This window comes from Scomber japonicus, chromosome 4 (assembly GCF_027409825.1).
Source record: "Scomber japonicus isolate fScoJap1 chromosome 4, fScoJap1.pri, whole genome shotgun sequence".
NCBI lineage: Eukaryota > Metazoa > Chordata > Actinopteri > Scombriformes > Scombridae > Scomber > Scomber japonicus.
Genome location: NC_070581.1, coordinates 16,073,755 through 16,101,412, shown reverse-complemented (window position 1 = coordinate 16,101,412; position 27,658 = coordinate 16,073,755). Strand labels below are relative to the sequence as shown.

Below are 27,658 nucleotides of genomic sequence, written 5' to 3'. Positions count from 1 at the left end.
TCATTTGTTATAGTTTGGGGAAGAATCTGAGTACTTTTTCTTCAATATAAAATAAGATTATCTGCAGATTATTGTAATATTATTTAATTTTATACTGAGCAAGATGGCAGACCACTAGTACAGGTGAAACTAAATTATTAGTCTGTCTCCCCAAAATAATAGCCTTTTCTTTTTTGAGAGAAGTACAAAGAAACATTATGAAGCGGAGACAAGAGACATTATATATTATTACCTATTTTTGATAATCAATCATTTAAATATTTTTTTGCTTAACATCTATTTACACCATCTAAATCTGAATTTGTAGCTTTTGTCTTGTGTGATAATAAACTGAATACGGACTGTCGACTGACAAAACAAGCAATTGCAAGATATTACCTTTGGCTTGAGGAAACTGTACATTCTGAGTGTTTCCAAACCAAACAATGAATTGATTGGGAGGGGAGAAACTACACACAGTAAGAGTAGATAATTGTTTCTGTGGCTGATATGCAGAAAAAATATTCAATCCAATTTGCCACAAATAAAACTATTAGCATTCAACAATTGCAGGTCCCATGAGGCTATGATAGCATGCTAATGGCTCATGGAAAAAGTGAAGACATAACCACAAATAACTTTGAGTCACTTATTACAGTTTAATTGACATAGGTTTCATGAATTCAATGTCCAACCTTATTTCATTATAATAATAAAAAAAAAATAGCATTGCAAAACTGCATCTGATGGGTAAAAAAAGCTATTATCTACAATGAAACAAACCAAACACTTAGGTGGACTGCCAATGAAGTAACTACGTGAATAGAGCCACTGTTTCCTACAAACACTAAGTCTTAAACATAAAACTGTATAAAATGCATCCACAAATTAGTAAGTACATCTAATACATACTGGGGAAGAAAAGAATTTCTGTACAATATTTTCACATCAGTATCACATTTCAGTTTTTGCTCCGATTGGACTTGAGATGCTGAGTCCATTCCTCAGAGCATGGGTTCAAAAAATATGAAAGGTCAAAATACAGGACTTCACAAAAAAGATATGACACAAGTGTAGCATCAATGCTTAATGAGTGTCTCTGAAAAAAAGGCTGTACCATTTACAAAAAATATTTAAAGCAACAGGTATCCACTGGTGACAAATTTCTCAGCTTTTTAAAAAGGACCAGGGTCTGACAGAGTATGACTTTGCAGCTATAATTTCCTCTGTGTGAGTGGCCCTGGTTCCTGTTTCATATCATTATTGTCCAAAAAAGAAAAACGAACACCACTGTGAAAATAATAAGCTGGTCTTAAGTGCTTGACCAGAAAAGCTGAGTATGAAACCATTCTCCATTTCAGACAAGAGGACCAGAACAGTCCACAGGCTCAGTAGCCACATGGCCCGGTCCCTGGAAGACCAGCATAAGAGATGAAGAGAAAATAGAAGAAACCCAGTGGTGCCACTGTGGTTTGGTGTATGACGGTGGGACAGGAGGGAGTACAAGTGAGAGAAGAAGGTGCGGCAGATGGGTAAGCTGTGATGAAGAGTGTCAGGCAGGGTAGAGTTCACAGAGAGAAGTGACGATGCTGGCGACAGTGCTACGAGACACGAATCATCTGCGCCACGGTCTCATCGGCTGTTGCCTGGGCTGCTTCCTGCTGTTGCTGGGCGGGAGGAAGTGAAAGGTCACAGTCAGGTCACCTTACAAATTAAGTCTGTTAAATTTAAGTGCTTAGTTGACAGATCTATAACATTCAGTATCCACAAGCTTGAGTCAGTCTCTCTCTCTTTTTTTTTTTAAGTAGGCTGATATTCTGCACACATCTCCTTACCTGTGCCAGGGCCAAAGCCATTTCCTCCTTTTCCTTGGGTGAAAAGAAACGGCCACCATCTCCTCGCTTACGCTGCATAGCATGACGGTGGCGAGACTCATGCAAGTATTTCTGCAAGAGAGAAAGTAGATGAATCAGACCATGGTCAATTTTATTGTGCCATTTTTGTGCCAGTACTGGTTAAAAGGTTACTTCATTCCCCCAAAAAGTGTATTTTCTTACTAACCTCTTTTGGTATCTAGCCATGAAGATACTGGTTTTCTGAGATTACATGGCTAGATACCAATTGAGGTAGACCAGAGAATATGATATTTATAGCTGGTGAACAGAATCAAATACAAGTCAAAGACACCTAGATGTTTTTTTCACTTGTACATATATACAGTGAAAGCGTAGTCCTCTGTGGTCCATTTTTATGACACATGTGCCTTACCCTCCTTTCTTTGGGGATCTTCCCCTCTGCCTCCAGTTTGGCTCGGGCCTGTCTTCGCTTCAGGATGCGATGGTACTGCTTGGCATTGACATACAGGGGCTCCTCTTCAAGCATCTCAGCCCCTGGCAGGGGAATACGCTGCATTGTGGGAACTCCACCACCTCCAGGCACCATCTGATGAAGGGGGAGACACAAACAGGCACACAGTGCTTAGAACCACTGCCAGGGAAAAGCATAAAAACTGAAAATACTGACACAAACTAGCAGTTATAGTGAAAATGGTTAATCAGTCATTACATCAATAATTAGTCCATAATTCAATGCTGATATACAGTACAACACCACTATACAGGTTTCAATTTTAAAGTTGCATGTTAGAGACACTAAAAACTTACACAGATCTTTAAGTTATTCTCACTAATTAGACTTTTACAGATTGAATTGTAGAACTGGGAATTTCATGAGGTCACCAAATTTCATGAACGCAAGAAAATAATAAAAGTGCAAATTGTCCTGTGCTACAACTAAATGGATCTTCTTCACAGCTGTTGATATGAAGGCTATTTAAAAGTCAGAAACTGGTAAATACAATAACTCTGATATGATGTCAACACAGCATGAGGCTTGTAGACAGAAAGGTAAAGGAGATGCTGATCATACCATCCTAACAAGAGGTCTAATCAAGCACAATAACTGAACACACCTGTGTGGGTGGACCATGTGTGTTAAATAAAGAACTTAACTAGACTTAACAAAAATGTTCAAATCATTTTTCTTGGTTTCTTGATTCAGTTTATCTGTTTTTTGATACAATGTGTTACCAATTTAAACAAAATCATTAAATCCTCTCATCATTACCATATGATTCAACTAAAAGACAATACATTTCTAAAGTATAACAAAAAAATCAAACAATAATTATATTTGGTGTAATTTAAAACTGTATGACCTCCACCACACTCCCTTGTGTGAGACTAGATTAAAAAAAAAAAAGGTAATAAGATGTCGGATACCTCTGCACAGGGTCTTACCATGACCATTCCACCTGCATTGACCATGTTGCCAGAGACGGGCAGGGTGACGGTCACAGTGCCTTGGCCGCTGTTAGTGGTGTTGGTGTTGGCACCCCCTGCTTGTACAATCTGGGCACCTGCCAAGCTGGCAGCTGGAATTGTGATCATTCCTGCAAACACAGATCATCATCATCATCATCATTTTCAAATTGAAAACTTATTAGAGCCTATGTTTAGAAAGTCCACAAAGCAGAAGCAAAAATCGAAATGTAGACAAAAACTGAGTTTACCCTGTTGCAAGACGGTACCATCTGCATTGACGGGCTGGTAGACGATGGTCTGCCCGTCAGCTGTCTGTGCCACTTGTTGACCCTGCACGCTGATCTGCTGCCCCTGTGGGACCATAAATGAGGAAAAGACACTCCGTTATAATAACAACGGCTTTTAAATGGATTTGCCAATCTAGTGGTCACAATTTAACACCTGGTTCTGTCCAGCTGTGATGGCTGTCTGGGGCTGCTGGATGATGATCTGCTGGGGCTGACCCTGCTGGCCCTGGAGCTGAAGGGTCTGACCACCCTGCAACTGGATTTGACCCGGCTGCACCAGCTGGATCTACAAACAGACAGAGTAACATCCACCCTTTACATCTCCCAAAACTATTTCAAAGAAAACAGTCTTTCTTGCAGAATTATGTAGGATAATCTGAACACGGATCTGGCAACTGAGCCATATCCCTCACCTGCTGTAGTCCCTGAGCTCCAGATACTGGGACTTGCATTATGGTTTGACCCTGACCTCCCGACATGGCTTGCACCATGATGGGTTGCCCTGATGATGTGATGAGCTGCCCACCGCTCACCTGGACCATCAGAGGTTGCCCCTGGACCTGCAGAGAGATTCAGAAAACTGTTAGAGCAGCACTACCTGTCAATGCAGACACATACACTTAGGTAACCTGGTTAGAACCTGCATTTTTCCAATAAGGTGATTTCTTAAAATGTCATGTATAAAGAAATATGTTGGGTTTTTTTTTGGGGGGGGGGGGGGTAATAAGGAAAACTGCTTTCCCCTGCTAGATTTCTCTTGGAGAATGCCCATTTCTTGGAGATGAATCTGTAACCTGCACATCACGAGACTTCAGACCACAAGAGTAACAGCTGAGCAACTGGATGAAGGGACAGGTGATTATACAACATAAATATACAGTGTTGCACTCTCCTATCAAAAATATCTCCATCCAATGTCCAGCTGAAACTGAAACTAACACAAAGTAGCCTGTAAAATTATAGTCAGTTTCCACTGCTGACCATTTGACTATTCGTTGAATTTAAACACATTTGCTATATGAGGAAAACTCCTTTATGTCTGTTTTCGCCTCTAATGGCACTTTTCCACAATACAGTTCTAGCACTACTCAGCTCGACTTGACTTGGTATAGTTCCACAAACGACCTTTTCCATTACAAAAAAGTACCTACTCAACGTGGGCTGGGTCGTCATAGCACGGCTCCACGAAACTGCAGTGACTTCGTTTTATACGCGACACAAAACACTTAAACAATGGAGGTATGTGGCTTTCTGTCACACACAAAGCAAGAGAAGAGAAACGAATCGCTGTAGCTGTTGCCGGTATTAAAAAATGCCGGGTTTGATTCTTGTGTGGGACGGCTCATGACTCTTTTGACCAATCAGTGACCGGAAGTCTGTTGACGTCACATTTAGTATCGGCTCGGCTCGCTTGGAACCTCAGCAGAGCAGGTACTAAAAAAGTACCAGGTACTATCCCTAGAGGAAACTGAGTCGAGTTGAGCCGAGTCGTGCTGGAACTGTGCAGTGGAAAAGCGCCATAACTGAGCTGTGAGTCTTCTACAACACAGACACACACCTCTGGACAGACATAGTTAAGACATTACAAGAGAGCCTTACTTCCAAAATTAGGTACTGTCCTGCTGTATGTATCTGCTGACTTAAGAGTAACATGGTAACTATAGTGAATAGTGAACATGTTCTAACAGTGTAACTTGGTTTCCTGAGTAATCTAATTTCTTGCGTTTACTTCCTAAATATAAAAGGTAACTAACATGACTGCACACAAATGGCATGAAATCAAAAACAGCCTGGATACTACAGCATGAAAAATAGGATTTGATGATATTCCATTATTTTTTTGTCTTTTGGGGTATGCAAACATGACACCATCCCACCTACACACAATTTTTCCACGGCCATTTTGTGCCAGGACATAAAATAGGCTATAATTACATATTGTCAATTCTTTCTTCAATGGTTGCATTACCATTATTGTTGTATATTAACTGTTGCTGAGCCAAGAGGTTATATGAAGTTCATTTAAACTTAATGTGCTTAAATGTCATCATGAACTTGATTAGACCAGGTGGTGTCATTAGTGTAATTTATGTTCACACATTCATATGAGTTCAAATGAGTGAGTGACCACTTTGGACAAGTGAAAGCCCATGGCAGCAGTTATGCCATGGGGGGAAATGCCAGAGGGAATAACTCACTGCCATTTTCCAAAGAGATATTGAGACAAAAATATATAGTAGATGGTGAGCACTAAGTGACAGCTGGTAATGAATATGGATCCATGCCATTCAGTGCTGAACCTAAGAAGGTTCTGTTAACAGTAAAATACATCCATGTGACTCATGTTTCAAATGGATTTGATCCTCATCATGATGAACAACGTCCGACTTACAAAACTTGCTTTATAAAGCAAGAGACAAACACGACTGACAAACAGCAGTCAACCATGAGAGCACAAGCGGAAACCAAAGGCTGACACACAACACACTGTGCTGAGGAACATGCAGTTCAGGCAGCTGTAAGACATGCTGGGAGGGGAAGAGGATGAACCAAACGGCACAGAGATGGCTCATGATAAACAGCCCTGGTTGTAGCATGCAAATTCATAGGCTGTAAGACTGTCATGACACTGACACAGGGCGGCGATGACACCACTACCTGGAGTGTCTGCACCTGCTGGCCTGAGGCCGTCACCACTGGCGCCTCTGTTTGCAGCTGCACAGCCGTCACTGTGCCCTGTGTCTGCAGGCAAGGCAGGACAATGCAGTCTCAGAAAAGTAAATACTTTAAGGGAAAATAGATCTGGAGTCCACTGGATTACTTTAATTCTGGGGGAAATGTTACCTGTGAGCTTACAGCAAAAGGTTAAATTGTTGTGCATTTTTAAACCAACTGGGATGGTAGGGCATGCTTTTCTTCATCAAAAACCAAATGAAATGAATAATCTCTCAGCTCACCTGCTGTTGGATCTGTCCATTGGAAGTCTGCACGACTATCTGCTCCCCAGTTGTAGTGGTGGCAGTGGTGTACTGCTCCATAGCTTCTTATTTATTGCCACAATCCTCTCTAGAGACAAAAGAGAGCTAACATTAGACAGATAATTTGAATCAATCTATTTCAAATCTAATTTTAACCCACAACCTTTCTTTTTCATACCGAAAAGGACTGTTTTTTTTCTTTTCGACCTTTATCGACCAGAATTGCGCGTTTTCAAATTACACCTTATATTAATAGGGACACACTGGAGGCCCATTTTAATTTGAACTCGTCATGCTAGCATGTGAAGTGTTGTTCTTGACGTTTGGATGTGTAATATGAACACAGTGGGTCACGATATGGGTCAGCACTCGGATTGTTTTGTTGACGGGATATTTTCGTGAGCGCAAACAAAGCTAGCTAGCGTTAGTTAGCGTGGTAATATAAGCATAAAACGGAGGCTAAACGAACAGATGAACAGCTAAAGTCAGTCTGTATGTGTGCTGTTGTTTTTTATAGTCAATGATGCTTTGCTAGACGGTGTTAACTCGTGGTTGAATGTTGGCATTATCAACCATTCCTTTGTTAGATAGTTCAGCTAACTAACCTAGCTAACGTTAGCTGAGGCTTCTGGACCACCACAGATCATGTTTCCTCGCAGTACTCAAACCCGGGAACAAGTTATTAAAAGCCTGAACAGTCCGGGACACAGCGGTCCAAACCGAGCTGTCACTCGAGGTTTTTTTGCATTTAGCAGGGTTAGTAATTTGGTTGGTCCATGACAAACCAATCCGTGCTGACAACTACCAATGCCTTCAATCGGGTCTCCCTTACCGTGTCTTCGCTGTCCGGTTTCCCTCTGATTGGCTCCAGTACAGCTCGCTGAAGCCCAATCAACAAAGTGAGCGGACAAAATGGCGCAAATGAAACAACGGCGCCCAGGAGGAGGTGCGCATGCGCATCTGCGTCACACACGGTGGCGTCATGTTACAGGAGTGTCCGCGTGCTGCCCGGCAGATGTCGACATTTAGTCACATTTATGTTTATGAACATATTACAGTCTATGCATATTATATTACAAAACACCATATATATAGATGACATGATCAATAAAACACTAGAAATGTAACGGCAGCAGCATAAACGTTATCAATAGTAAAATAATGAATAATAATACATAGTGTAGATCTAAGGGTCCGTGTATAATCCATGTATCTTTTGGTCATTCGATTTTCTTTTCAGGAACGAGTATTGAAAAACAAAACGACCAAAAGATAGACGGACCATCTTATACACATGTGCACATTTGGTCTCCCTTTAAGATATATATTAAACCCCAACCCTTTTTCAAAAATTCATTGTTACTTTTATTTCAATTGTGTTTTTTTATTATCTTGATATGTGATGTATTCATATTCATATTTCCTTATATATGTAGGTAGCTAATTTCTGACCAGTATAGACTGTATGCGTGATGTGGGTTTGCCTGAATGTGTACTCCATTGTTTCAATTCTTTTGAAAAATGTTCTGACAACTCATTGAACATAAATATCATATTCATTGTAGTAAGTGGAGAAATAGCAAACCCTCCTTTAACTGGTTTATAAATTATTTCAAATTATTTTTCCTATCTCTTAAAAAAATTGTACTCCAGCAAAATAGTTGGAAAGATCTGTGGAGATATCTCGTTTCTTGCTTATTTGATTTATGCCTACCCCTAGGTTCTTTATTTTTAATTGTATGCCTGGTGATCTACAAAATCACTTTCTACTTGCACTTTATAAAAACCCCAGTGTTTGTTTTTTTGTTTTGTTTGTATTTTTCTTTTATAGTCTATCTCTTTGCAATTTGGCAACATTTCATTGTACGTAATTGTATAGTCCTTACGAGAAGATGTATGTTTCTCTATGTTTTGTTTTATTGTGTGTTCAATAAAAAAGAAAAAAAAGAAAAGAAAAAAAGGGTTCATTGAACAGCTGCACCTCCACTCCGATAGTTGGCAGTAGCATCATCTTTATGTTTGGAGACGCGTGTTTGCGGAAGTACGCACGACTTTTACGCATGGGTTTGAGTTGCGTCATGTGTTACAAATACAATGCAGTTTTGATGAAGGTGTCCGCACTGTTGTCAAATAACAGTAAGGTAACAGAGTGACAGTGAACACAACAGACAGGGGATATCACTCGTCTCGATCTGAACAAAGTCTGTCAGAACCTCTTTTATACAGTCTATGGTCAGAACGCATTTGGGTTACCAGACGTGTTAAACCCTGGTCTCCGATTCTGTGGACCTGCAGAATGGCCCGACCTCTGCAGCTCCTCTCTGTGCTCTACAGGCTCGGTGCTCTCTCAGTGACCCCCTCGGTTTCTAGTAACACCTGCCGATTTTCAAGCAGAGGGGTCGGTAAGGCATGGATGGGACAGAGCCATGAGCACAGAGACCGATCATCCAACAGAGCTCCAAGAGACACCGATGAAGACCGAGGACTGGAGGATGTAGAGGACAAGCTACAGGCTTTGGTCGAGTAAGAGCCACCAACATTAATTCAGTGTTGAAAATAATACCTTTAAGAATAGGATAGGTCTAAATATTGAAAGAGGTTTTGTAATCATTCCTCCCGTTCATACTGGCTATGAAAAGGAGGAGTAAATGTGTTTTCTATGTATGTGATGAGGGGCAAAATCCACACTGTGTCCACTGACAATGTAAGTGCATTATGAAAGGATCTTCTAATGGTCAGTATGAACAGAAGAAAAGGATTGCAGCAAGAGAAACATCTTACAGTTTACATGTGTGCATCTGATTATTGTTTTAAAACCGACCTGTTGTTTCTGACTGTTGTTTATACAATTTGTGACAGTTTAAAACGTCTCTCACATGTTTTCAGTGTGGAGAGAAAGAGGCAGAAGACTGTGAAATATCACATAATGAGGAGACAGATGACAGCATCAGGAGCTCCACAGAGGAAGTTAACCTGGGAGGCTATCAAGCAGATAAGGTGAATAGCTTTGTTATGTCATTTCAGACACTGAACCAAGAACTCCACTCAAAAGAGATTTTAAATTGAATGTCACTCTGTTTTCAGATATCTGAAGCAAGAGCAGCCTGAGGAATGGACAGTCGAGCGTCTGTCTGAGGGCTTCGCTGTCACACCTGATGTCATCCTGAGAGTCCTCAGGAGCAAGTTTATTCCCGCTCCTGAGAGAAAAGTCAGGCAAGATGCTAACGTGATACCTGGGCTCAGTCAGCAGGTGCTGCCTTCAGGTGCGGGGTCAGGCCAGGACAGACTGAAGCTGGCTGGAAACCAAGCGGCAGCTGCTCTCCCCTCTGGAAGTAAAGGAAGTGTTTTGGTTCCTGTGGCTGACCAGACTCTGTTGATTCAAGGAAAAGGCTCAGCATCTGTGGCCAAGAGTCCTGCACCTGTTGCTGTTCTGCCCACCCAGTTCATGTCAGATGTTAGTAAAGACCCCACAGTGACAATAAGAGGAGAGGACAGTAATACCAACACAAATCCTGCAGGGGACAACACAAATGATGAGGAGGACTGGGATGGACAGGTGTTGTCAGAGGAAGAACTTGAAGAGCTCATGGAAATGAAAAAGCCTTCTCCAGTGGTGCAAGTTGGGAATGACTTCTTAGACGCAGAAGGAAACCTTTTGTATAGAATCTGAGGACTTCCTGTGTTTCTGGATGATCAGGTTGGCGTAGTTGCACTTAATGATAATCAGTGGCTTTTTACTGTGCATGAAAAGAAAATGTATAACAAATAAAAACTATTAATTTGTATCCTAACCCGTATCTAGTTTTATTTCTTGCTACATTTTAAATTTGTATTCCCCATTGTTTTATTTCTGGATTGAATAAGGAGATAAACACAGAGATCTCTTATTTGTACATTTATACAATTCACAATGTAGAAATGAAGTATCTGGTAATCTGAAAATAAACAAGTTGGATGTTTGAGCTTCACCATGCAGAATGATGTATGTGCAGAGTTTGACACTAGGACTATTTTCTAGTCTTCTGTTGGGAGTGTAAAGTTTTTCTGTACTCACCTTAAATCTGAGATTTGTGCGTTTACCTAATGAGCAGGTTTTGTGACATCACAACTTGTTCAGAACCAATCCTGGTCCAGTATTCAATTTGCATAAGTGTGATATAGAAACTTGAAACTCCTAGTGCACAAACACTGAGAATGAACTTTACACTGAAGTAGGAGACTAATTGTGTGTGGCAGTTAAACTTGTGAAATAAAACTATTTGTATAATAATCAATAGGGAGAAGGAGATGTAAGATGAGTTCAATGTGGTAATTATACTTTTGTGTGGAAACAACATATCAGACACACGTTGTTCCATGCAGGGTATTTTAATCTTAACATATCTTGAGGGGATCTTTAAAAATATCTCAACCTGCCATCCAAGAACCAGAATGTGTTTTGATAAATTGATCCCTTTGTAAATTTACCAACCGGCTGTGACAGAAACCACTGTGAACTCAGTGAGCCAGCCACAGGAGGGTATTTTGCAGTTCCAGTATTAGTTTTGCTCAGGGATCATATTTCCAGGCTCACACTTCTAAATTGCTGTTAGTAATAAATAATAAGAATAATCAGGAGAAAGATAGAGGAACATATGAATTTATTGGCAAACCCAAAGAAAATTGCCTAAAATATACAGAAGAGAGAAACACAGCAGATACAAAGATGTTACCTTGTATATTTACAGAACCATCACAATGACTTATTAAATTATACAGCATTTTTAAACTGTAAGAAAAATGTGTTACCTTCACTCAATGCAGTAAACCTTCATTAAATAAAAACTAGTCCAATGTCCCCCAGTGTATAGCAGCTGCATAATAACCCTGTATCCACTCGGTTTATTTTTTATGTGAGTTGATTCTCTTGTCAAAGTATCACAATCAAAATTATGTCTTATTTCAAGACATTAAAGAGAGAATAACCAGATTATTGTAGGCTATTCTCTTAACAAAGCTTTGTGGATTTTAAATATTGCGAGTTAACATGCAGTTCAAATAAAACAAGACATGTCCTTTACTGCTCAAGGATTCATCTCAGTTGAGAGACAAGTGCAATTTAGGGGTGTCATTGACATACTGGATGAAACTGGTTACACATCAATTGACAGATATAATAATCAGTAAATAGACGCTGGCCACACATCATATCACATCATATCCTCACAGCAGGCACTTGTATAACCACATCCAAACTATATCACATTTACTGCACACTGAACCTGCTCGTCACAAATAAATAAAAACCTGTAGCAATGAATTCAAAACAAGACAGACAAATATTTGTGCAAATGTTTCAAGGAGAAAGAGGGGAGAAAAAAGCTGTAAGACTTGATGTGATTGACAAGACTTGTGTATGTTGAGATGCATTGGCCAATACAGTTTTGCTTCAAAATGTCAGTAGTATCAGGATCAACATAAAAACACAGATGAGAAACTTTTGATAACCCTGTTGTTTTGGAGAATTTGTTTGCCATCTTAAATTCAAAATACCATAACAGAATCCCAACAGTCTCACATAATGTTGTACTTTATACAACCATGTCTGTTACCTCTTCTAACAGGCTACAGTTTTAATTACACTATACAACATTTACATCATTGAATTGCTTTTTCACATTGCTCCTTTGTTTCTACCACCAAATTATATGGATGCAATGAGTCATCTGAACCTGTTGTAAAAATAATTGTAGATATTTACTATCAAACTATAGTTATTTATGTCATTTCTGAATATCTTCGAACCATATGGCAATTTGTCATTTGTTACATAAGTTTAAAAGTTAGTACAAAAACTGCTCAAATAATTACAAACACGACTTGTATATGACTACAGTGATTATTACAGTCTTCAATCATTAGGTCACATTTAGGAAAGATGTTAAACTACAAACTCTTAGCATACAAAGGACTATGTGCTTTAGGCAGTTAAAACTGCAGACATGAATTTTAGAACAAAATCCTGTCCTGAAACAGACACTTTATCACCCTTTACATCAATGTGTTTCACAAATAACATCTCCATTCATCAAATGGAGGAACTGGAGACATTAGATTATTGTATAATTGTGCCAATAGAAGTATTTAACATGCATGGACACTATACTGAATCTAAACATGTTATTGCTACAAAAATTAATGCAAGTAGAAGTTTCCACTTGCGTGTTATTACTTCAACTGTGGTTCTTTATACCATGGAGTACCAAAAGTATGCAGGCTTGTATTCCAAATACAGACTACCAACAGGGGATTTCACAGATCAGAGCCCACTGAGGCAAAGAGCAAGAGGCTGAAAACAGAAGATTTACATACTCCTGGCCATCTGGGGCACACTGCCTGACAAAAAAAATACTTCATTAAAAACAGGGATAAGACTTGAGTGATTTGGGAGAGATATTAACCAGCAACCAACAGCAACCTTTTTAACACCTACCAAGTTGATACCACATCAAAAATGGCAAAGATAAACAGGTTTTTATATACAAGTGCATGAGAAAAAGGAGACGCGTCTTCAACAGAAGTAAGTAGTATTTCCAGGAGAGCTCCCGGGCGATGGGAGAGGCAGGACCCGTAATGCAATGGTGGTGGATTTATACAACTAGCCTTACTTCAAAACCCATTACTCTGGCTCTGTAAGCAGTTCAAGTTACTGAATCAGTTCTTCGACTCTAAAATAAATAACTCGATTCAAACTCAATCAAAAGAATAACTTAAGCATAACACTACAAGACCTCCATCATAGTTCTCCTCAACTGTGGCATTAGTCCCAGGAAGCCTCCGTACATTCATTATACTTCATAGATGACAGCAGAGTGACACAGACTCTTCGTCTGGTAGCTGAGGCCAAAGTTCATACTAGAAGGTGAAAGGAAGAAGTAGCTGGAGACGAAAGAGTGACAGGAACAGCAACCGGCCACATGGGTGAGCTGCAAACCTATTGTTGGACAGGTTGCGCCTGCTATTCGAGCAGGTCCTGTGGAAAGAAAAGAGCATAACATACCAGTGAAGCCTGGACCGACACAGGTGAGCAAATAAGAAGGTATTATGATTATATTTACCCACATTCCTAACTTAGCTGACCTAGTTGTAGGTCAGTTAATGTTATTTTTGTAATAACAATGTACAAACACACTCCAATTAAAAAAAAAAACAGCTGCAACTGGAAAGGTTAAAATGTTTGAAATGTAAAAATTGTTTTGATTTGAGAAAAGTTTAGTAGCTTGTTTAACTGCTCACCCCCCCAGAAAGTATATACACTTGTTTCACTGCAAAATAATGGGCCGGTCTTCAAATAAAAACCTGGTTTCTATCTTAGTTTGTGCATTAGGGAGGAAAAGGGATCACTGTACCTCATCTGAGTCGTCATGAAACTCTATCTTGCCGTTTTGAGTGTGGTTGGTCTCCAGCGGATCATCCATCCCCTCAGCGGCATTGTCCTCAACATGCTGCTGCAGCACAGAGTACCTGTGAACCAAGAACCTGCAGGACACATTCAAACACTGTTAGGTCACTCAAAACCATCTGAAACATACAGAATAACACATCCAAAACATAAAATACAGACAGTAAAAGAGTGGTAACTCAGCCTCAGACAAAATAGAGTTTGTTATCCTAGAAATATTATATGTTAAGTGTCAATTGTGTTTGGTGTATAATTATGTGTAGAAAGATACACTAACCTGCCACCGCAGACATATTTCTTGACGAAGACAACTCCTGCTGCAGTGCTCAGCAGCATGATAATGATGACCGTTATCACAATGGGTACAGACTTGGAGGTGCGACTGTCTACCTATAAAATAAACAGCAGAAAAAAAGGCAGGACATGAACACATATTTTGCAGGTAACATACAAAATACATACAACTATATTCTATATATTATTATTAGGCAGAAGTACTAACCAGGAGTTCTGGGCCCAGCAGGTCACTCACGCACCTCTTACTGAGGTCGATCTCTTTACGCTCAGGCATCTGTCCTCCTTCACATTTATCTCCAGGGATTTTCCTGTAGCTGTGGACAAAAAGTACATTGATCGATTTGATGATCACTCAGTCAAGAGTGCACTATATTTAGCTGGAGGTTTGTACATGGCTTTGAATGATAAGCAGATTCATATTGCTTGAAGAGTTAAAACAATAAAAATATACTATTTAAAGTATCTTATAAACTGTATGAATTGTATCCACACAACAGCTTTGCTACACAATTATTTACCTGGATTTTCATCTACTGTGGAATAAGGATTCACTTTCTATTCAGTTAGTAAGTACTTTGTACATCAGGAACAAGGCTGAATGGTTCTGTGTAGTTTTTGTGTATTTTTACTCAGGATGTATGTCATGTGTGAACCAACAACATGTTCCATTTGAACTGGAAAGTCTGAAATTTCAACTGAAATTTCAACTGGAATTCCCCCTGACGTTGGACCTCACCAATCCCAACTTCAACAGCACTGAAAGTTGTAATATACTGTTTATTAGCACTTCAGTCTCATTTATTTGAGTGTCATTAAATCAACTGGGTTAGGGTTAGGGTTAGCGTTAAATTCAATCTGTGGACATGTTGCCATAGTGTTTGTACGTGCAAAATACCGCCTAATGCATTATCATTGGCTAATGCAAACAATGGCTAAACTGGCAAAACTAGTTTTCCAACTTACGTACTGAAACATGGTCAACTCATGTGTGACATAATTTCCAGCTCTGACTTCCAAAGTAAAAGCAATATGTCTTGGACTGCTGCTGATTGTTTCTCTTTCTTTCTTTGTGTGTATGTTTTTATTATATTTGTTACATTTTGTGCATACACTGTTAACTAATCCCAAAATTGTCTTTGTATTTTTATTCAGCATTTACTCTTCCTCAGTGAAATTTTTGTCACTCTCAACACCTTCCTCTGACTTCTCTCTGCAGAACAACTACTTCCTTATTCTCGCCACTTCCTCTCTGACAACCACAAGTCACTCTTTTTAAAAGATAGAAAGTTGGCTGTGGTGAAGCACTAGTACAAAAATATGTTCAAAACATATTTTATCATGCTGAAATGATCAGGTCAAATATATTAAATGCCATTACTGCAAAACAAACATTTTATTACGATCTCTGCTTCAATAGGACACTAAAAAATAAATGAATGACATAAAAAATAAAATACATTTATCATGGTGACTTGGCAATGGAATGGGTCAACACATCCACCCCTATCGCATACATCTTGTCAAAGAGGCATTGCATTATGCAGACATTATCTTCCTTCATTAACTGAAGTGAAATGATAACAACATGTTAAACTAATACACTGACATGCAGAGATCTGTTGCATTCGGAGTGTGAAGCTGAAGTCTTACCCACTAGTCTGCAGCTGCTCCTCTTTTCCATGCAAACAGAACTCCAACACTTTGCCCTTCAGATCTGGCTGCTCCACACACTCTGAGCTGTTCTCTTTACGGTAATATCCAAAGTCGCTGCAGTGAGACAGAAGATGCCAGGATTGTGAGCAAGAGAGGAAGAGGGGGAAACATAACCCACATTTACTCTTATTTCTATAATAAAATAATTGTTTGGCTAAGTACTTTGTCTTAATCCACAATTCATTTGTATTTAAAAAAAAGGACAAATCCACTCATGGAGACTCTTCTGAAATTTTAAATCTGGACCCTTCCACATTTCACTGTATTTGATGTCTTTTTTTACTTTCCGGATGAGAAGTAGATGCTGAAACCATGAATCATGTTGTTTCCATGCAGTTTCCAGGCAAGCCCAAGAAGTTAAATAATCCTTCACATAACCGGTCCTTAAAACCTTTCTACCGTAGCAGCTAATTTTGGAAGGGCTGCACCCAGAACAGGTGAAACAGAAACAACAAAGGTAAGTTTTTCTAGCATAATCTAATGAGTTGTTCATTTTGAGCATGCATGTCAAAGTCTTACCACAGGAAGTCATCAAGGGTGCACGCACACTTGGTTGGCTGGGTGTTGACCACGTAATCGCGCCCGTTATAGCATACAGAGTCCTTCCTGAGACGCAGGAACCTCTCTTTGTAGCCCAGCATGCAACCATCATTGGGGTCACTGATGTCATCAGAGTGGGCCAACCACTGTACATAGTCCTTGTCATCGCCTAAAAACATCAATGTTTTAGATTCTGTTTTGAGAACATAGTTATGATCTCAAACAAATGACAGAATATATTTACATGTTAAAATAGTTTTCGTCGTAACAAGCCTATCAACATTCCACTTACAGTCTCTGGTGAGGAGCTCCCTAAAGTCAATGGTGATAGAGATCCAGTACTGGCTGAGGAAAGAATCTCTGTAACCCCAGATACTGACGTTCATGGAGCGAGCTCCCGGTTCTGATGCCAGACCAGTGAAGTAGATGGGTTCTTTGGTGAAGGTATACGTACCCCAGCACTGTCCCTCATCAGTAGAGAATCTGCCAGGACAAGAGGGAGCGGTACAGCATACAATATTAGCACAAGGATAGCCTTAAGCATGTTATTGCTTTTGTACAAGATTGTATTTAACAAGAGAGCATGACAGTGAGGCTGCAACAACTGGTGTAGAGTATGAGGTTAGCAGTATAGCGGTGAACAGTGTGGTTGCGTGCGTTTACAGATGAGAGCATGACACCTTTCTTCTCACACCGCTACTCTGTGCTGTGACTCTGCTGCTGCTGCAGGTGGACACAGAGCACACTTTTATATAATTGTAGTATCTATCATCAAACTAAGTGCTGATAACAAGCTTAGTATTATACACATTTTTTTTGTTTTATTTGATGAACATGAGCACTGATACCTGAAAATGAACTAAATGGGTTTTATTTGTATAAAAAGAGCAACAACAGTGGGGGCAGTGAGCAAGTAATGGAATTGATGTATGCCTATGTATTACCAGTAACTGCTGCACCTCCACCCCAACACCCCCACAGGTTTAACAACTTTTACGGTGGAAACACTGATTTCCTGTTGCTAACAGCCTGTTTATCTGTTCCCTCTGGTTTATATGTAAGAGGTGATTCAGTCAATTAAAAAGTAACATTAGATGTTTTTCATGCACCTATCCTACTGTTCCTATTGTTTTTGTTGTTACTGTCAATGTCTGTGAGTTGACAACTCAGTATGGGCTTTTCACGAGACATTTAGACATTTCACAGTAGAAAAAGCACAGGTGTAAATAATAAAATTAAAGGTGAGTGAATTCCATTTACTAGCTTCAGTTTCAAAGCTGCGGTTTTGCAAATGCTGGCTCATGGTCACATTTGACTGGAACAGAGCCATTGTTTGTTATTAATCTCCACCACCTGTGCTTTTCCTCCTATGAGAGGTCTAAAGTCTGCTGTGAAAATGCCTAATACAGTACAATGGGTTTATATTGAATTATTTAATTAATAAAAACAGACTTCTCCAACTATCAGTTTACACAGGTCCAACCAAAACTCCCCTATTCCGGAGCGTCCCATAGCCGACTGATTATAGTGCATGCCACATACCTGCAACGTCCCTGGTTCGAGTCCAGCAAGGGACCTTTGTTGCATGTCATACCCCTTTCCCTCTCTCCACTTATTTCCTGTCACCCTCTATGCCACTGACTGTCTACTAATAAAGGCAAAAAACGTTCTTAAAAAAAAAAAAAAAAAAACTCCCTTATTCCTTCTAACTAACCTGATTTTGTTGATAGGTTGAGTGGTGCTGTGCTCCACAGCCACCAGCAGCCCTCCAGAGTCCAGAATAGCATAGTGATGGGGTCCATCAAGGGCCTTTATCCAGGAGTACCCCCCATCATCAGACACATACACATCAGGCCTCATCATTGAGATGGCATCACCAACACTCCCTGATGAGATACACAGAAATAGTGAGATAGCAAAAAACTCAAAGCTCAAGCTTATCCAATTAAATAATTTTCAGCTAATCTCTGTACAGAAAAAAAGCTCTGAATTGAGACTTACCATGAGCTATGATGAGACCCACAGCATTTGGTTCACTCAGAGGCAGCATGGGGACATTCAGCCTCATAGCAGTACTGTAGGCTGCGTGGATGTGGAGACTGCACTGTAGAAACAAACACAACCAGCAATTAGTATCTGTCTGTTTATAGCATCGACGTGAAAGTCACTGACTGAAGGTGAAAATACTGCCATGATACATATATTGTCTTTGGTCTTTTTTGCACTGCAATCTAAAAAGGTAATTTTAACAGTGCAATACTATCAGACACTTTAACTTCTAAATATACGCAGATTTCATCAAAACCACTCGAATTTCTATTTTTGTATTCACCCTGGAGACACCAGTTTCTTCTCTTTACCTTGTCTGGGTCTTTGGCTGTAGCGTCACACTTGCTGTTGGCAGGTTTCCGCAGGGGAACCCATTCCCCTCCCTGATCAAAGGACACCACAGACTGCACCGAGCTGTCTGAAATAATAAGACAAAGACATTTACAGGCAGTTTTAGGTGTTTAGCTGATGTTCCTATCCAGAAACAACATGGGTAAATAAAGCCTAAAGTAAGAGTAAGCCATGCAAGGGTCACACAGTTACCGCCCCGGCACAACCATGTAACCACAGAATGGTCACATAGAAGAGTGGCGCTAAGAAAAAGAGTAGATTAAAATATAAGTAAAGACAGAAGGGGTCAACTAAATACAATAAACAGCAGATATGATAGAGTTAAGATTTAGCTGGTGATGTGAGGTATTTCTGCTCAAGTGTCGGCCGGCAGCACATCTAACACTGAACAGCTAATTAAATAGCTAACGCCCTCCCTCTGGCATGTAATAGAGAAGTCATACTTCTGTGTTTCTGGGGGAATCTGTGTACAGACATGTGTTGCTATGCCTTCATCTAAGCACAGACACATGAATAGAGCTACCTTCAGCCAGGATACTGGTGATGAAAACTCCTCGCAAAGAGGTGACGTTAGTGAAGTCTGTATCGCCCCCTGTGGTCGTGTAAAGGTGACGCTCCAGTGACTTTGAGTACACAGTGCCACGGTCATCTGATGCATAAATGGTACCAAATCCTGTATCTGTGGATGAAGAGAGAAAAAATAGGTTAACATACTCCAGATAAAATTCAGCTCCAGGGTTTCAGAGTTGGTGATAGAAAATAATGTACTGATGATGACACATTACACCACTATGTGATAGTTGAATATCTCATTCCAAAACCAGGGGCATGAAAGTGCTGCTATAACAACCTCCACTGTTTGAGAGTGCTGTCTAAGATTTTGTAGCCTGACTGCAGGGATTTGCTCCCACTCAGCCAAAAAAGAGCATTTGTCAGGTCGTTCACTCATGTTGTGCTATAAGGCCTGGTGTTCTAGCTTATCCTAAAGGTGTTGAGGGCTTAATGTCACAGATTTCTGCAGGCCAGACAAATTATCAAAAACCAATGAAAGCCATTTCTCATATGAAGCTAGCTTTGCAAAAGGAGATCTTGTCATGTTGAAACAGAAGAGAAACGTCCCCAAACTGCTGACACAATGCACATTGATTAAAACATCCCTTTATGCTATGACAATAAGGTGTTCTTTAAATGGAAATAATAGGCCTCATCCAAACCATGAAAAACAGCAAAGTGCATAGAGGATTGTGGACGGGTGTGGACATTGAGTATACTAGTCAAATTTAAAAAGGTTGAACTTGTGGTTGAACTTGTGGTGAAACATGCAATGATCACTTGAATCATATTTTGCACATGGGCAAACACACTGTCTGTCTGCTACTTATAAATATCAGCAGCCACTTGACTGATGATGACGTGTCAAGTTGTTGTAGGGACTGACCTCCTGGCTCATCGACGTGCATGAAGACCATATCATCGTTCGCTGCCAGGATGGAGTAGAACTGCTCGTGACCGACAGGGGGCAACTGAGCCATGTTCCAAGTCTCACCCTGGTCTACTGACACGTGGATCATCCTCAGAGTGCCCTGCAGAGAAAGCATGAAGTGAGCGAGGAGTCAGAATAAGTGTTAAAAATTAAATTGATTAAATTCATAAAATCTGGCAAAGAATTTAGAATCAGAGTCATGCATTTGACTAAACGCATGATATGTGTCCTGAGAGCTAGTTCAGTGTTCAATATCTACATATGCACACATTTTAACAAACTATTATTGTACTATTACTGTATGCAGACTCGGACAGTTTCTATAAATATGGTTGAAACAGAGAAACATGAATATGCAAATCATCATGTTTTTTATGACTACTTCTCTTTCGTTGTGAAAACACCATGAATACTTCCCTACAATTGCTCAAAGGTGACACTTAAGTAATACGACTAAAATATTTTCCTTGTACTATCCTTGCAGCTTCTTACTACAAAACAAGTAGAGTGCGTTTTTTTTTTAACACACAAAAGGTATAAATAAGCAATATTTTGCTTGTGGATGTCTAATCATGTTTCCGCTTACTGCATACTGACCTTGCCTGTCATTACAGAGGCAAAGAGGAAGCGTCCGCCTAGGCCAAAGGAGTAGATTTTACTTGCAACAGTCTTGACAGTTTTTCCGTAATCAGTCGTCCTCCTCAGTTCCAGTACCCCTCGGTCAGCTAGAAAAATACAAAGACAACTTAGGAATGAAAATGTTGAAAGTGCAACAACTGAATGCAAATTTACAAATGTAACTAATAGCAGCATACGGTGATGAAAGGAATAAAAGGTTAAAAAAGGATAAATAAGGATATATGTATAAATATTTTGCTTCATCTAGCCAGGATAATCTATCATCATGATACTATTTGTAATTTCATTCTTTTTAATTCATAATCTAACCCAAGCCCAGTTAATCAGGTATCGTTTGAGTAAACTATCTTCATAACATTTCAAATATATAATTATCTTCAATGTACTGGTTCTCAGTAATCTATATGTGCATACACGAAACTAATGAGGTCATAGTAGATCTGGGTTGAAACTGCACACAGTCATTTCATTTTAAGTTTCACTTAAAGAGGAGAGCACTTACTGCAGGATCCATTGAGGTTGGATGTGAAGAAGATTGTATTTTTCCTCCCCCTGAAATCAGTAGAAACACCAATACATTTATATAAGAGTCAACAAAGTCAAAAACATCTCAGAAAAATACATGGAGACTGCCTTGTTAATGAAGATGTTACAATTATCAGTATGGTTACATCTCAATACACACCAAATCTGGTTACATCAAGAAAAACAATATGTTTCATACAGGGTTTTTATGCGTTCTCTAACTTCTTCCATGAGGTTTTGCTTTATTGTTAAAATAAGTATCACATAACATGACTTATCAAATACATTGAGTATGCAGCCATGCCCTTCCCAAATATTTACTTTATTTTGAGTGTTGTGTTTTTACTCCTGCCCCAGTTGAATATGACCTATTTTCCTGCAGCCTGTTGAGATCAGTGACTTTTGGGATAATAATAAAAGCTTATGTTGCAGGAAAACAGTTTTGCACGTACAGCTCCATCAGACACCGTGACCTTGAAAGCCCAGCCTTACAACTGAAACTAAAAAAAACATTTACAGCTGCCAAGGTTACTAGGGGATGCATACAAGGAAGCACTTCAAAAACAACAAGACTGCTGTGAGGGCTCGGCCACAACAGAGCTAGTCAAACAGTCACTGACTGCAATGCAGTTGTACTGCCTATTTTGCAAAGGTGGAGCAACTATTCAAGTCCTGGGAGAAAAACTGTGAACATGTTTGTCTCACTCAAAATAACATCTTTACCACAATAAGCAACAGAGAGTAAGTTAGTATGACTATTAAAAAGGTCAAAATATGTTCCACCTGTGATAAAACCACAAAAACAACTGACTAACAGATAGTTTATCACTTCTTGAAATCTTTTCCACATGCCAAACCAATAAGAATGACGTTCTTTCACTCAGTCTCTGATCTGACTGAGTAGAAATATTTGCCTGAGACACAGACAATAGGGGATATTGAATAACACTAATGCTTGTTCATTGAGCAGCTGAGAAAGGTGCAAACATCTTCAGTTTGACTCGCCTCTTACCATTTCACCAGACACACCATGTTGTGGATCTTTTTCCAGGTGCTGCCAAAATCGTCAGACACCCACAGTTCATTCTGAAGAACGAAGACAAGATATTTAAATGATGAGCTCACAGTTCAACTGCAATAACACCACAGTTTACACAGAACTCTGTATACTACAGCTGCTCAATAAACACCACAGCCATGTTAATGAATGTACTCTCAGCAAACATGTAAAAAATGATTGACCAGCAGGAATCTTGTAGTTATGAGGAAATAGATGATGGCCTTCGAGTTAGGTTACTAGGTTTTATAATAGGCCATAAAAAAGATCGCTCACCCTTTTAAATTAATGACATCCACACGGGTTACTTTACAAACAAAATGTATCTCTTTAACATTCACTACTCACATTGTTGCTGAGGACCAGCAGTGCATTGGAATTCTCAGGGTTGTATGTGATCTGCATCATGGGGACGAAGGGCAGGTCCAGGTGGCTGAAAGTCTTTCCAAAGTCAGTGGAAACAAAGATTCGAGACCCAAGAGTTCCAGACACTTCACCTGTCAGGATCACCTATGAGCCAGAATTCAGACTGATGAAACCATGTAAGATGATAAGATGCCAAAGACTCTTTACAGTACTCAACTTACTTTGCCAGAGTTCTCAGGGCCGATGGCGATGCCAAACTCTGATCTGATGAAGGTGTTGTTTATGAGGCTGGTCACATCCTGGAAGGACTTCCCGTAGTTCTCACTGGCAAAACAAGTAGTTACAGCCAAGTTAAATGCAAATACAAACAAAGAAGATAAATTACAAAGATAATAAAACATACCTTCGATAGAGTTTAGACTGCCCAAGTCTTATCATGAAGAAAGGGACCTGAAAAGTTGTCAAAGCCAGGATGACCTGCCAAGAAAGACGGTTCAGCTTAAGGAAACTGGAGCATGGATCATTTATTAATGGGCATGGGACCCTGATGTGAGGGAAGTCATTATGTAATGTATGAGGCTCTACTTGTCATTTTCATACAGTGTACTTAGTAATCCAGCGACATACTCCTATCACTACATGAGAGGCCTGTTAGGTGCAAACGGAGAAGAACTCACCCCTGTGCCATCTCCAACCCAGGCCAGTGACACCGATCCACTCAGGTCATTGAAGGTATACTAAAAAAAAAAAAAAAATCAGGTTCATATTTTATCATAAAGAAACAGCAAATGTGTAAATGATGCCATATTATGAAAGTAAAAACCATTTCAGCCTAGCGGACAAAAACAAATTACACTGACTACATAATGATAAATTGTATTCAAAGCCTATTTGTGAATTTTGCCTCCAGACTGTGTATTTTGGCTTTGACTGGGAAAGTGTCTCCTCTCACCATGTGTGCAAGCATGTTAAAAGTGAAGCACCACTTATCAGAACAGACAAGCTTTTCAGCGATCATGCGGCTTCCAGCCAAATGCTCTCAGGACAGACTTCTGAATACCACATTAAACCAGAGGTCAAGAATCAAATGTTCCCTTTGCCAATAATATTGTGCACATCGAGTCAATTTAGCACCGTGGCTCTTTGGAGAAAAACCAACACACTTTTGCTTTTACTGTCAGAGAGAGCCCTGCTGCCTGGTATCTCATTCAGTGGCCTTTCACAAACTGTTTAGGGCAGGTCTCTTTCAGCAGCTCATGCTGTAAGCAGCTCTGGTACCATCGGGACCTGCAGCAGTGACCTCGAGGGGAATGACGGGGCTGAGCCTCTAGGAATTCTGTCGACTTTAGATTATGGAGGCCAAATATACAAAGGCTGCAATGCAAAGTTGATCACATGGCAGTGAGGAGCTAGGAAAATAAGCAGCACAGGACTCCACTGAAGTCAGCTTCCTGTTTGTTTTGAAGAGAGTACTGAATAGTTGCCTAGATATTTTATGCTGCATTAATATGGGCACTCTCTCTGGTGACAGAACATGCAGCCCTCTCTGCTGTCCAGGATTTAAAAGGCAAGTAAAAACAAAATACTGTAGTCCCTGCATGCCAACTCCTTTCACTACCACACATCCACACAATGTGCCTTTAATGAAAAAATAACTACCGCACAGCTAGTCACAAGGAGTCTCCTGAGTCAATTCCCTGTCAACAATCAGGCAGATCTACACTCAGTGCGGCAGAGACAAGTTTGATCCTTCAATACAGAATACAGCTGCTTCCTTGACAAGAATAAGATATAGGTCATTGTCATTAGTGGGGCATTTCACAGGCAAACCGGTCGGGTGGTGCTTCAGTAGAAAGAAATAGGCGTTGTGACTGCTTCACTAGATTGAATAGCAGTATTACACTGCACCAAATATTAAAGAAAACACATGATCATGGTGGTGCACAATTACAGGATATTCATGTTTGGCAAAGGGGAACAGGAAAATAACTTTGAATAGGTCTATTTCATGACAATACACTGGATCTAATCTTTTAAAAAGAGACTGTGCCAGTAGCCTCAATGTAAATGTTATTCTAGGCTACAGGGCTCACAGTTACATGAAAAACAGCCCATCAGCAGCTAGGTTTCTGAGTACTCTGAATAGCTGATTAGGCCTGTTGGTGCACCTGGTTCGCACCTGCGCAGCATCCCCTCTGCTCTCATCTAACTGTGAGACAGGACCTCAGTTTGGTAACTTACACTGTGGGTGTTGTCAGCTAACTTCTTGTCGAAGCCTTGCATAGCTTGGCAGGAGTCGCCCTGCTCGGTGCTTCTTCGTTTTATCTTGTGGTTTGGTGGTGCAGCCAGCCATGCAGGCAAAGACCTCTTGACGATTTTCGCAGCTCTCTCGACTGTGTTTGAATCCCTCACAAAAACCGGCTGTCCGGAGGATTTGGATCCGCGCTCGAAATCTAAACCGGCCGCGAAAGTTAAAATAGATAACAGCAGATAACAAGGCAGCAGAAGTCCCATCCTCGCTGCTTGTGTCACCGGCAAAGAAAACAAAGCAAAAACACACTTCAAAACGAGTCTTTGTTTATTCTAGTCTTGCCTAGAAATTGAAGGTCGCTACAGCTCTGTCGCGGATGACATCAACTAAACAGCAGCCCTCCTGACAGCGACTGTTCGGGCTTTAAAAAACACGGGCTGTCCTTAAAGCTCCGACTGTCTCCCCGCACAGCAGCGGGAAAAATATATCAAAACACTACAAAATATCCGCAAATTTGAGTAGGCTATTTAACGTCAATTATTGGCGCTGCAACTCCTCAGACCAACATGATACACTGTGCCGAGCTCTCACTGACTGTCTGCGGGTCGTAGCGCTCCCTGCACGGATGCACGGATTTGATTGGTTGGGTTTCTCCTCTCGGTCTATGTGTCCGCTGCTCTGATAGGCTCGATACTGAGCAGGAGCTGCATAATTAGCTGTCAGAGGCTGTAAAGGTAGGTTGAGCAATACTATCATGTAAATCCATCCAGCAAGAACTTGTTTTAGAAAGATATTAGGCCATTTATTAGGCCACCAATGGCTGTAAAAGCTTATTTGAATACAGGGAGTGACATACTATGTTGACATTACACTTGAAGTGCATTCACATTGGAATTACACCTTAATGCTTGAGTATTGCTTTGTGATGAATTTGCTCAGTTAAGACACCAAGCTCTGTCAGTCAAAAAGTAAGGAGCACATAAATAAATAATAATAACAAGAAATGTGAATATAAGCACATGTATGTTTAGTCATATGTGATTATCTTTGTCAAAATTCAACATTTATTTCCCCGGATTACAAAAAGATACATCTAATACACAGGTTCACAGGTAGAAATTTCACATATTTTACACATCCACAAATAAAAACCAACAGGTGTCCAAAAAAACTTGTGTGCTTTGAATTCAGATGTGTGTTTTCATGACCCTTTATTTACAAGGAATGTCTGTGGTACTATGTCTGATCATATGACATTTTGGAACATTTCTTGAATGTGTGCAATTTAAATTTAAATACATACAGTAATCACAATCATCATACCGGTGTAACTAACATGTGCCATGTGTCAAGTAAATCCACGTCTTCACACTTGCCTCAGTTTACTTTGTTGGGGATTAAACAGCTGTATCTCTTCTGATGCTGGGAGGCTCAAAGAGGAGATTAAATCACATTGAATCGGAGTAATGATTCCACCAGTGGGACATTCTTGCCACTAATGAACTGACATCCTGAATGCACAGAGTGTTTGAAATGCTTTCTGCTTGAATCCATTCGAGGTTGCGGAGAAGAGAAGGCTGAGCAAGCTGGTGAACATCTGAATATCCTGAACAGCATCTCTCAACCTCTACATGACATGACTTGTCATGTAGAGGACATGACAAGCAGAGTTTATGACATGTGAGCTGCTGCTTTATTATTCATCCCCCGTCTGCTACAGCACTGAGGTCACTAATGTCTTCTGGACATCTGATGAATATCCCTCTTCACCACAGAACAATATACTCTAATTTTTGTAACTTCTTTTTCATCTTTTATTTTTAATTTTTTTAGAAGAAACAGACTAACACAGTTTATTGAGTACACTATTTAATGTTGTCATAGTTAAGAAGAATGGGGTCCATGAGGATAGCTAACCTTTTTTATCATGTGATCTGAGCTTCTGTAAAATTAGGGCAGACGTTTTTGTGTAACCGACTGCATTCTCAAATTATATTTATTCATTTTGTTGGTACTGAGTCATATTGTGTTCTTGATTAAATTTGTGCATGTGATAGGACAGTGGGTCATATGGATGGAACCACCTTCAACCCATGACTGTTGGTCATGTGTTGCAAGAAAAAAAATCCCCAAACTCACAGTTGCCATGGTCCTGACAGAGCAGAGTCAAACTACAGATCACAAACTCAAATAAACTAATATGCAGTGTCAAGTTTCCCTCACTGTGTGCCAGATCATCTCCTCTGAGCTTAAAGCTGGGTAGGATAGGGCAATGTTTCCCAGTCTTATTAGCAGGACAGCTGAAACTGCTAGTAAACAATAGGAGGATGAGTTTAGAAAATCATGCTGTGTCTGATGATTCACATATTAAGCCTCTGG

The 27,658-nt window shown here is 40.0% G+C and overlaps 3 protein-coding genes across 7 annotated transcripts; 1 reads left to right on the top strand and 2 right to left on the bottom strand.

Moving 5' to 3' along the window:
• Nucleotides 1-614: 614 nt before the first annotated feature.
• On the bottom strand, nt 615-7,473 carry nfyal (nuclear transcription factor Y, alpha, like). 5 transcript variants are annotated; one of them, XM_053317299.1, is made up of 10 exons: nt 7,400-7,473; nt 6,547-6,655; nt 6,248-6,331; nt 4,003-4,149; nt 3,744-3,875; nt 3,551-3,653; nt 3,261-3,430; nt 2,248-2,421; nt 1,815-1,925; nt 615-1,646 (listed from the first exon to the last, which is right to left on the bottom strand). In XM_053317299.1, exons 2-10 carry the CDS (start codon nt 6,625-6,627, stop codon nt 1,581-1,583), a joined length of 1,068 nt encoding a protein of 355 aa, XP_053173274.1. In that variant the 5' UTR covers nt 6,628-6,655; nt 7,400-7,473; the 3' UTR covers nt 615-1,580. The 5 variants fall into 5 exon arrangements, with proteins under 5 accessions (XP_053173274.1, XP_053173275.1, XP_053173273.1 ...); XM_053317300.1 differs by lacking the exon at nt 7,400-7,473 and adding an exon at nt 7,173-7,271 and having other exon boundaries at nt 3,279-3,430; XM_053317298.1 differs by lacking the exon at nt 7,400-7,473 and adding an exon at nt 7,173-7,269.
• A 1,190-nt stretch (nt 7,474-8,663) lies between these two features.
• ngrn (neugrin, neurite outgrowth associated) lies at nt 8,664-10,535 on the top strand. The gene is made up of 3 exons (XM_053317795.1): nt 8,664-9,090; nt 9,454-9,564; nt 9,652-10,535. The coding sequence occupies exons 1-3, from the start codon at nt 8,864-8,866 to the stop codon at nt 10,235-10,237; spliced, it is 924 nt and encodes a 307-aa protein (XP_053173770.1). The 5' UTR covers nt 8,664-8,863; the 3' UTR covers nt 10,238-10,535.
• A 655-nt stretch (nt 10,536-11,190) lies between these two features.
• sort1b (sortilin 1b) lies at nt 11,191-25,886 on the bottom strand. Its single transcript, XM_053317898.1, has 20 exons — nt 25,270-25,886; nt 23,706-23,765; nt 23,432-23,505; nt 23,250-23,352; nt 23,011-23,172; nt 22,618-22,691; nt 21,583-21,632; nt 21,039-21,166; nt 20,397-20,541; nt 19,482-19,637; nt 18,919-19,025; nt 18,560-18,662; nt 18,273-18,444; nt 16,851-17,041; nt 16,538-16,727; nt 15,956-16,072; nt 14,511-14,619; nt 14,286-14,398; nt 13,956-14,085; nt 11,191-13,579 (listed from the first exon to the last, which is right to left on the bottom strand). Exons 1-20 carry the CDS (start codon nt 25,540-25,542, stop codon nt 13,565-13,567), a joined length of 2,472 nt encoding a protein of 823 aa, XP_053173873.1. The 5' UTR covers nt 25,543-25,886; the 3' UTR covers nt 11,191-13,564.
• Nucleotides 25,887-27,658: the final 1,772 nt, after the last annotated feature.